The sequence below is a fragment of the Theobroma cacao genome, chromosome 7 (genome assembly GCF_053813885.1).
Source record: "Theobroma cacao isolate CCN51 chromosome 7, ASM5381388v1, whole genome shotgun sequence".
Taxonomy (NCBI): domain Eukaryota; kingdom Viridiplantae; phylum Streptophyta; class Magnoliopsida; order Malvales; family Malvaceae; genus Theobroma; species Theobroma cacao.
The window spans coordinates 7,655,059-7,666,308 of NC_142645.1; the positions used below are offsets into that span (position 1 = coordinate 7,655,059).

At 33.7% G+C, this 11,250-nt stretch overlaps 1 protein-coding gene and 1 long non-coding RNA gene across 2 annotated transcripts; one reads left to right on the forward strand and one right to left on the reverse strand.

Moving 5' to 3' along the window:
* Positions 1-876: 876 nt before the first annotated feature.
* LOC148761591 (uncharacterized) lies at positions 877-2,521 on the forward strand. Its single transcript, XR_016027323.1, has 2 exons — positions 877-998; positions 2,262-2,521. It is a non-coding gene; the product is annotated as an uncharacterized LOC148761591 (long non-coding RNA).
* Positions 2,522-2,768: 247 nt separating this feature from the next.
* On the reverse strand, positions 2,769-7,884 carry LOC148761592 (uncharacterized). Its single transcript, XM_088807818.1, has 4 exons — positions 6,674-7,884; positions 5,734-5,805; positions 3,495-5,501; positions 2,769-3,400 (listed from the first exon to the last, which is right to left on the reverse strand). Exons 1-4 carry the CDS (start codon positions 7,818-7,820, stop codon positions 3,039-3,041), a joined length of 3,588 nt encoding a protein of 1,195 aa, XP_088663944.1. The 5' UTR covers positions 7,821-7,884; the 3' UTR covers positions 2,769-3,038.
* Between the last annotated feature and the right edge of the window lie 3,366 nt (positions 7,885-11,250).

Below are 11,250 nucleotides of genomic sequence, written 5' to 3' on the forward strand. Positions count from 1 at the left end.
CCATCTGAGGAAAAAAAAGGGGTTGGGAGTGAAATTAAAGTGACGATGAAGACAAATGTTGAAAAGGCCGGTCAACTAAGTAAAAAGGAAAGGCAAGCAAATTTATTAGTGTGAACTGATTGATCAAGTTGTGGAAGATATAAAAGAGTGGGGGCCGGCCATTTCAAAGAGGAAAGAAAGAATAGAATAATTAAAAGAAGAAACAACGATGAAAAGAGAGAAGATAAGAATGGATGTCAGCTGCCATGTGACTTATTAAGAAGTCAAAGTAATAATAAAATAATAAAAACTATCTCTTTTTATGATGAAAGATGGTAGGGGCCGGCAAGGAGTAAAAAGAGAAAAGAAAGATTGAATGAATGAGAGGGAGATAAAGACAAAAAGTTGTCATGTTCGTTCTTTTCTCCCTTCCACGTGAAAGTCATTTCTTTTTTTTCCTTCCTAATCAGCAGCATATAGAGAGAAATAAAAAGGGAGAGAAGGTCGGCTAAAAGACGAGAGAAGCAGAGAAAGAAAAGAGGAAGGAAAAAGAGAGAAAGAGAGAGTTGGGAAAGAGAGATTTTGTGCTGCCACTTAGAGGAGTCAAAAGAGGAGAGTTTTGCTACAAATTTTAAGGGAAAAGAAAGCTAAGTTGCTGCTGAATTTTGAGGAAAGAAAAGAGAGAAAGCTGAGTATTAGGGTGCTATCGGCGGTGAGAGAAAGAGAGGAAGAAAGTGCAGCCGGTTGGTGCATGAAAAGAGGGAGAAGAAAGAAAGAGAAAAACGAGTAGAAGAAAGAGGAAGAAACGGGAAAGAAAGGTAAGAAAGTAATAAAAATATATATAATAATGATGTTAGAATAAAATAAGATATATTAATTAAGTGGGTTTCAATATTTAGGAGAAATAAATAGGTGGTGCACTGTGGTGAAAGGCTGAAGGAAATAACGAACTACTGGTAAGAAGAAGTAGCTCGATACGTCTTTGAATTAATAGCGACGTAACATCCCGCTATTGTTAGGTGAGTAGGGGGTGTCAATTTTAAAATTTTCGTAAATATATACTTATATGTATGACTTATTTTAAACGCGAAAATTGTGGATAGCATGTGCTGGTAGCAATCTTAGGAAATTGTGGTTACAAATTACGTTTAGAAATTGTTTTGAATATATTTATGTATAAATTATATGTAAAGTGTTTAGAAAAATGGGAAACAAGTCCTTTATACTGTTTTACATCAAAATCTGTGTCTTATATTTGTGCAGTTTGTATTCATGGTTATATTGCTTATTCACCATACAAATTATTATTTTGAAATTCATGCATTAATATATTTTGAGAAAATGATAGATTTTATCATATCCTATGTTGAATACTTTGGAAATAATTTTGAGACGAGATTTCAAGGACATGAAGTTATTCTAAAATGATTTTTTTTTAAATTGAGAGATTCAAGAGTAGGTCGGCTGTCACTTCGGTTAAGTGTGACCTTTGTGCATGAGTGAGCTCTAGCTAGAGAACCTTTGGGTCGTCGACAGGCGATAAGGCGTGGCGAGGACCACGACCTCTGATATACGTATGTGTGGCTATGCCACTAGATGATTACGCGGTTGCGACCGCTTGATTCTCCGATGTCGGCCAACATCGTGAAACTGCCATGGCACATGGGAATCCGATGGAAGCGATGCTCTCGGATGTTATTACGTGGTAGCGGGACCACGGGTTTATTTTCATTCCCTACTCGAGAATGGCATCTCTGGGTTTTCAAACTCATATTTCTTTGCATGGTGAAAACGAAATTTAACGATTTTTCTGCAGCTCCCCTTATTTTTACAGTGAAATAAATTTTAACTCCTCAAGTGCGAGGTGAGTTGTGATTTACGTATGAGTTTGATTGACATTCGATTTCATGGGAGCTTGTCGAATGTACTGATTTGATTTGAGTAAAATGTCAATTGATCTTGACAACGAAATTTTCTTCATGTAAAATTGTTTTAATTCAATATTTCAAATGATTGACTTGAATAAGGTTATTGATATGTTTTGTAGCAAAAGTTTTTATCTATCTCGGTTGATTTACCAATTGAAGTGTTTACAATGCGTAAGAAATCCTCGGTTTTTCGTATAAGGCACAAATTCCCGTTTGAAATAAATTATTTTTGTAATCCTGCATTTTTATATTCAACTGATCTGCTATTTGCTTGTTTCCCATCTACGCCCTACTCACGAAGCAGATGATCACTGAGTCTGTGAGACTCACACCCCTTTTTTTCCTCTTTTGCAGACAAGGATCGACCTAACGAATAATCATCAGCGCGTTCGGCTCATCGCAAATAGGTAAAGGCATCTCATAGCTTTTTATCCCGAGTCGCTCCGCTGTTAGAGATTGAGTTGTAGTACTTTGGTTTTACTATGTAAACAAATATTAGTTTTGATAAAAACATAAATTTTATATTCTTGAACTCAATGTATTTAATTGTGATATCATGACTTAAAGTCAAAATTTAATGGCTATGCTTCTTGTGAAATTTTAAGTTATAAAAATATATATGGTTCAAATATTAATATGGATTAGTAAAGGTGTACAATAAGTTATGGAGAAATTTCTTTCAGGCTTGTTTGGGACTTGGCGGGATCTCCCGGAGGTCTCGGACACCGATAGCGATTGAGGAGGGGTCGTTACATTGCATTTACATGTAAAAATTATAATTACATCAAATAACTTTTAATATATATTATAAAATAAAATAAATTAATAATTAAGCTAAAAGTTATTCATGCAAAAAATAGATCTATATAATCGAGGAATAAAATTTATTTGGGCTTGGTTATCATACCATAACATAAAATTAAAAACAATTTTAAAAATTCAACAATTAAAGACAACATCCAAAAACAACCATAACACTTGCCTCCAAAATAAAGAAACAGGAAACAACCATTTACTGGGTAAAATAAAGGCACCTTGACATTGACACCATTGAACTTGCGCTCACTTATTTTCTTGATTTGGAATTCAAAGGAGTCAAATGGAAACGTCAGCAACATGATGGTATTTTCATCAAGCTTGTCTGTTTGAATCTTTCAAAAACTTGATCTTGATCTTCTTCAGCTTTGCAACAACGTTTTTCATGTCAATCCTCTCTTCTGGCAACTCTTCTAAGCATTCTAATGCCAATTGCAAAACAGACGATGCACAATCCTTTATTGCAAAATGTTCTCGCTCCCTTTTACCGATTAGCAAATTGGCATCGACAACTTGAGTTAATGCAGATGGTATGGACTCATTCACCCAATGTTTTAAGCTCATTTCTCCAATAAACATTTCATCTGTAGGCTTTTTTCTTGTTAAGGTTTCAATTACAAGAATACCAAAACTATACACGTCACCTTTTATAGAAACAATTCCTTGTGTTCCATATTCTACATGCAAGTCATAAAGCAATCATCAAAGTATGCAATGATTTTACATAAATTATCATAATGGATTAAAAAAAGTCTAAAGTTTAAGCATTACCTGGTGCCATATACCCAATTGTTGCTAGTGTTATGGTTTGTACCGTTGAATCCTCTTCACCTAATAGCTTTGCAATGCCAAAATCGCCCAAATGTGCAACCATATCTTCATCTAATAGAACATTGCTGGGTTTTAAATCACAATGGGCCACAGGAATTATCTGACCATGATGGAGGTATTCTAATGCAGATGCCACATCAATCATAATGTTCAACCTATGCAGCATATCAAGAAAATAGTTATGAGAATACAACCACTTCTCGAGGCTTCCGTTAGGCATGAACTCAAGCACCAAGGCTTTAAAATCAACATTGCAGCAACTACTGATGATTTTGACTAAATTTCGGTGGCGAATGTTGCGCAAGACCTCACACTCAACGTCAAAGCTCTTGAATGATCCTTCTACCTCCAAATTAAAGACTTTTATAGCAATGTTCAGTCCATCTGAAAAAGTACCTTGGTATACAAAGCCAAAACTCCCCACACCAAGTAATTTGCTTTCACAAAAACCATTTGTGGCTTGATGAAGCTCTTGGTATGAAATTCTTCTCCAATTTGCTAAACCAATCGAATTTTCTCGACCAATTTTCTGCTTTGAATGCTTTCTTCGGCTTTGGAAGTAAAAGGCAATTAAGGCTAGAATTAATAGTGTTGAGCCAACTGGCAATAGAATAAATTCTATAAGCTTAGTAGCTTTCCTTGAATGTTTAGCATAATTACTTGTGCATGGTGGGAGTTGCAATCGAGGTGCACCACACAACGCTTCATTCCCTATAAATGATTGAATTGAGTAGTTGGCAAAGGGTCCTCTGTTAGGAATTTCTCCGTGCAGTCTATTGTATGAGACATTCAAATACTTGAGATGCAAGAGTTTTTGCAAGGACTTTGGAATAATTCCATAGAAATTATTCCTTGATAGATCCAAGAATTCCAATCCTATCAGCCCACCAAATAACTCAGGTATAGACCCATACAATCTGTTCCCGGATAATGAGAGATAAGTTAGGTCTTCAAGATCACCAATACTACTCGGAATTTCACTTAATAATTGATTTTTGGAAAAATCAATACTAATAACAACCTTCCACTTTCCAATATCAACTGGGAGAGCCCCGCTAAGAAAATTGGAAGACAAATTTAGTTGCAAGATATCTATAAGCCTTGTGAAGGTTGAGGGTATTGAGTTTGTAAACTCATTAGAGCCCAAATATAGATGCCTAAGAGAAACGAGATCACCTAAGCATTCTGGTATTGGTCCAGACAATTTGTTACCTGTGAGATACAAGTAACCTAAACTCTGCAGATGACATAACTCAAACGGAATGGATCCTTCTAACGTATTGCCTTGAAGAGAAAGACCTTGCAACTTTTCTAATCTTTCGATTGTGGTGGGAATAGTTCCAATCAGTGAATTGTTAGCTATATACAAGCTGATCAAATTGATTAGGTTGCCAATCTCTCTTGGAATGTTGCCTCGAATGTTGCAATGCGAAGCATCTAATTCTTCTAGAGAAATAGATAGATTTCCTATCGAGATAGGAAGTTCACCATCAATGAATGGATTATCATAAAAATTCAACATTCTCAAATCTTTGCAATGTGCTAAAGAAGAGAGAAAGCTCAATTCTGGGGATGAAGGTGAGTGAGCTAGATAATTATCCTGTAAGTTGAGCACTTGTAGATCTCTTAGATTTCCGAGGTTATTGGGAATATATCCAGAAAATGAATTATGTGACAAGTCAAACATTTTTAGCTTAGAGGCATTGGAGACGGACGAAGGTATTGTTCCATTGAACTCATTTATACCAAGTAGAAGCCATTCAAGTTTTGGAAGCCATAGTCCTGTGCTCCCTGGAAGACCATTTGAGAGATAATTGAAATCGAGTGCAATGACCGTCACAGTTGAGCTATTAAAGATATGAGGAGGGATATGTCCGGAGATGCTGTTAGATCCCAAATTCAAAATTTCCAATGTTGGTAGGTTGCCTATCTCAAGTGGAATTTTACCTGCCACAAAATCAAAAAGAGTCATTTGGATTTGTTCCAATGATCCATAAGTAAATAACAAAATTAATCATAAAAGTTTTACACACAGTCCTATTTTTATAATTTATAATATAGATATATATAACAAAGAGCTAAACAATTAGGATTTGTAAATAATATTATTTACGTATTTACAATATCTACAGCTATACAAAGAAACTAAACATATATAAGAAAAAATGTAACTTATTACCTGTCAATTTATTATAGGAAGAAGTAAGCACTTTCAAAAGTGTTAGATTACCAATCTGTTGTGGAATTTCACCTGCATAATGAAATTGATCTCTTAATTATTTTCAAATTTCGCAACAGCTTATAAAGCCTACTTGTTTGTCAAATGGAACAATCAAAATTACCAAGAAAGTTTAGAATTTAGATAATACAAAGCAATATAATCATGCACGTTGTGGCTAATTTATTATTTTTTATTTCAACTTATATTTAATATAACGAAAGTATGATAGAAAAAGTTGAAAAAATTCAAATATAATTGAATTTTTGGTTGAATGATTAATGAATGTAATAGAAATAAAATTCTTGATTATGAAAGAAAAGGAATTAAAAAAGATGAAGATCAATGGTAAAAATTAATTTAAATAAAAAACAATGAGATTAAATAAAGAGTGTGACACTATTACCAAAAACCAGAAAAATATAGAAAAGCTTGATGTGGAAAATCCAGATATATCATAAGTCCAAAAAGAGGTAAACTATAAACTATTTGTCACAATTATTAGTTGATGCGATATAAATAGAGCAATTAGTATCTTGCAATAAAGAAATATACATTTTTTGGTTTCACTGTAAAATAATGTATGATGTTCATTAATGTGTGGTTTCTTAATCTAGCAAAATTGGTAGTGGAAAACCAGTCTTGACGAACATCAAAACTTATACTTTACATCTAAAAGAATAAGGATAATAATATATATAAACTTCAAATGATCGCAGTGAATTTAATAGAAAAAGTAATAAGGAATTAAAAGAATGATTAGATTGCAAAAAGAACTCAAAAAAAAAAACTAAAATCTTGTAGGCCCAAAAAGAGAAAAAAGAAAAAAGCTTTGCTATCGTGAGAAAGAACGGATTAGAAATATGCTAAAAATGCATCCCAATATTTATAGTTCCCTTACCTTTGAGGTTGTTGTGTCCAAGATACAGACCCTTAAGCATAGTCAAATTTCCTATTTCTTTCGGTATAGTTCCCTCCAAATGATTATGAGATAAGGATAAATATTCTAACTCGTGGCACTTGAATATACTCATTGAAATAGGACCAGAAAGTTGGTTAAAACTCAAGTGGAGCCCTTTTAATTTAGGTAAACCATCAAACGTATTTGATGAGATATGACCAGTGAGGTTATTAAATGTAAAATCAATTACTTGGAGGGAGGACATGTTGAGTGAGATGGAAGGTATGGAACCAGTAAGTTGGTTGTTCCTGAGAACAATCTCTAGCAATGAAGATATGTTGAAGACTGAGGAAGGTATGGAGCCTGAAAGTTGATTACCCTGTAAATATAAAAATCTCAAGTTAGAGAGATTTCCGATTCCCATGGGCATATGTCCTTGCAGATTGTTATCATCCAACCTCAAGATCTCTAGTTTTGACAAAAAGCACAAAGAAGATGGAATAACTCCCACAAAGTTATTACCATTCAAACTCAAGTTTTGAAGTTTAGAAAAGGAACCAAACCAGGATGGGATTCTCCCGTTGAAATTATTGTTAGACAAAATTAAATATTTCAACCGACGCAAATTAGCCAACTCGATAGGCAACGAACCATGAAAACTGTTGTTTCCCATGTCAAGGAAAGCAACGAAAGACAGATTTCCCATGTCTGGCGGTATGGTGCCAGAGAGATTCATGCCAAATAGATCCAAAGCAATGACTCTGTGGTGTCGAGATCCGCAAGTAACACCAACCCAATTGCAAATAGAGGTAGCAGTTGACCAGTTGGTAGCCAGCAGATCACTGTTGACGTGGGCTTTTATTGCAAGAAGAGCCAGCTGATCTGTTTTGATGTTGGTTGTTGATTTCATAGAGAATGAAACCTCGAAATTAGGCAGCAGCACCACCAATATAAGAGCCAAAATGAACCGAGTGTTTCCCATGAAGTTAAGTGGAAGTGGAACTTGTGAAAGGAAAACTTTTGAATTATAAATGAGAAAGATGATGTTTCCTTTCAATATATACAAGGTGACCAGAATTATCGTGGGACTTATTTCCACATGCATCCACCGCCCCTGCACAGTTGGAGAAGATTTACCGCTTGGCATGTTTGAGAGATTTCATAAAGAACAATGTTCAAGGTCCATAATTACTTCTAACAAAGACTTTTTCGGTGGCTATAATTAATTAAGTCTTCTCAAACACTGACTTGGTAAGAATACTTCCACCGAGCCATGCAGGTCCAACTTATTGCAGTGACCCTTAACTCGATGGTCATTTCAAGCTACCAGTTTTTCTTATCTTTTTTGGCTATAAATGAAGTCCTCTTAAATTATGACTCGGTAAGAATACTTCCACCGATCATGCTTGACGAACTCGATTGTCGTTAAGGTTGATATTTTTCAAGCTAATAGTTTTTCTTGTAATGCGCTTTGCAGTTCCCATGTATGATGTATCTATTTGTTATGTAATCGACTGATAACTCTTTATTATTTTTTATCTAAAAATTTAAATTTAAATTTTAAAATAAAAGATTATACATATGATTATCATTAAATCAAAAACTTAGAGTTTGCTTAGTAAATGAAAAATAACACTTTGAAAAAAAAAATTCAGTGTAAAATATTTTTTATTGTTTGGACAAACTGTTGAAAATTTTTTCCGTGATTAATGGGTATTTTTTCAATTGACCTATAAAATATTTTACATTTAGAATAATTTTGAATCGTTCAAATGAGTATAAGTCCTCAAAACATATTTTGACAAATATTTTACCACAAAACAAATGCACCCTAAATACATTTTTATTTTCTATTTGGACAACAACTCTCCATTATTTAGTGTGGGATTAATCACTTCCAATTGATAAAATTGTGGGAAAAATCACATCTTTCAGTTTCTTTCACAAATGTTAATATGGTAGAACGTCTAAGATATGGAGTTAACCATTAAAAAAAAAAGTAAAAGAAAAGAAAAGACCCAAGAGAAGGGGAATCCAATTGTCAATTGACATGGCCAAAATTGAAGACCACTCAATTTGTGCAAGATTCACGGAATGATTATCACTTCTAGATGGAGTTCTTGGAAGCAATGCTTTTGGGTAAGCCTCATTTTGTCAACAAATTCCAGATAAGTGCTTCTTTAGGGATCAAATCTTTGAGCAAAATTTAAACATTGTGGAAAGTGAGTTAATTAAGTGTGGTAAGACAATACAATCCGTTTCTGACATCTTAATTCTTTGCATAAAAGAAACTTTAAAATTAGTTCAATGCTTACTTTTCAATTAGGAAAAACCGGAACAAAATTCAGGATCAATACTGTAGAAATATTTGACTCATTTTTTAATTAAAAGTTAGAATAAATAATTTTCTGAGTCGATTATTAGTTGTCATTTTAATGCTGAAGTTAGGAAACCAATGATGTTTTCTAACCCGAACAATACGCTACGACTTGAAGGCAACATTTTTCCTGTAGAAAAATGTCAATTCCATCTAGCTCAAAAAGCAAGTTTAAGTTGCACTCTTGTCAATTCCATTATTTTCAATAAGACATTTCACAGCTAGAAATCAACCAAATACTGACAAAAGTAGAAAATGTAAACCATTTTAAAACAGCAAAAGAGTACTGAAAAGATATGAGATATATTTATAAACAGATTTTATCTATCTCAAAGCCACCTGCCACCTTGACTAATGTCTTTTTTGACAATTAACGTGGAAAGATAGTAAGGGTATATGATCTCTGTGTAGCATCGTCCCACTACTCTTGTGTTTTTCTTTTTCCAATCAGAGTTGGAAATGATGGAATCCTATCCAGAAGAAAGAAGTTGCTTCATCCTAATCACTCTCAAATAGAAATTAAATACATATTTTCAACAATAATTTACTTCAATTAAACGTTATACATTTAACTTGATTCTTATGAAAAAAAAGGCATGCTCTTTGCTTGATTCATATTAATTGTTCACTTTTTTAAAACAAATTTTGAGGTCCGGGTTTTGAAACTTTCTCTCTTTCCTTGAACTTCCTCGTGTAAATGTCCCAAAAATGAAACACGTCACATGTCCTTCTACCCTCATGAATCCATCACTTAGTTTAATTTGATTTGTTGCTTCTTAAAGTCAAGGCACACTATTTGCAACAACCAATCATAATTTTAGTAATTGAAGTATACTTCTCCGGGGCACGACGACGACCTCATTGCGTTTGCCCTACATGGTAATGACCCTTGAAATTAATCTATTTCCATTAAGGTTAATATTCTTCAATTTGTCAATTGGTATGGCCAAACTTCAAAATTATGGTTGATTAAGATCTATTCTACATTGCTAGCACTTGTGCTCTCTGGGTGGCCTCAGGTCGGTTCCCTGTATCATAAGGATATAATCTGTCAGAACTATTTTGTACAGGATACCTTGCATAGGCTTATGTACAGGCTTTTGGCTTGGCCCTTTTTTTCTGGTTCACTCACTGCAGGTTGCTCTTTTTGTATTGTGGTGGGTTCTTTTGGCTCGGTTTGCATGGTATTTTCCATCCCTTCTCTTTTTGAAATATAATCTGTAATTACTGCTTCTAAAAAAGAAAAAAAGAAATCAATTATACATTCAGTTTAGTAGTTGCAAGAAATTCTTTCGATATAAACTTTCTTTGTGCTAATCAAATCCAGGTACATGCTTCATTCGGAGATCAAATCTTGAAATCTGCCTCCAATCTCGATAAACTGAGCATCTCATCTCAGTGAAACTTATTTTGAGATTCAATTGTTATATAAGACAATACAATCCATTTCTAACTTCTTTATTCATAATAGCACCTTCAAAATCTAGTGCTCACTTTTCAACAAGAAATTAATAAACTGCATTACTCAATTTCCAACTAAAAGTTAATTAGAAAAGGGGAAAAAATATTCTGATTTGGTTATTAATTGTCGTTTACTTATTTTCCACACTGAAATATAAAACCACTAAACTTTTCTAACTCTAACAGTACGCTATAATTAATCATGTAAGACTTAGAGGAAAATTTTCCAGTATTATTGACTACTTAAAATGGAAGTATTTTGATTGACTTATGACTTATATCATCAAATCCTACCATCAAGAAAGCCAGTCAAGCTGCAGTCTTATCAATTTAATTGTCTTCAATAGAGCACTTATGACTTATATCCTCAAATTCTACCACCTAGAAAACAAGTTAAGCTACCCTCTTGTCAATTCAATTGTTTTCAATAAGACATTTCGTGTTTAGAAATCAACTATTACTGACAAGAAAAAATGTAACCATTGTAATACAGCGAAAACGACTACTGAGGAAATGCTATTAACATTTATCAACAGACCCTCTAATTTCTCAGAATCCACACTATTCCAGCTTGACTAATTAATGACTTTGTTGACAATAATAACATGGATAGATGTTAAGGGTTATCACTCTGGTACTCTTTTCTTGAAGAAATTTAATGCATATCGTTCTCTTTCTATTTTCCAAATCAAAGACATAATAGATAGGTCTGTACTTTCTTTCAGCATATATCAACTTG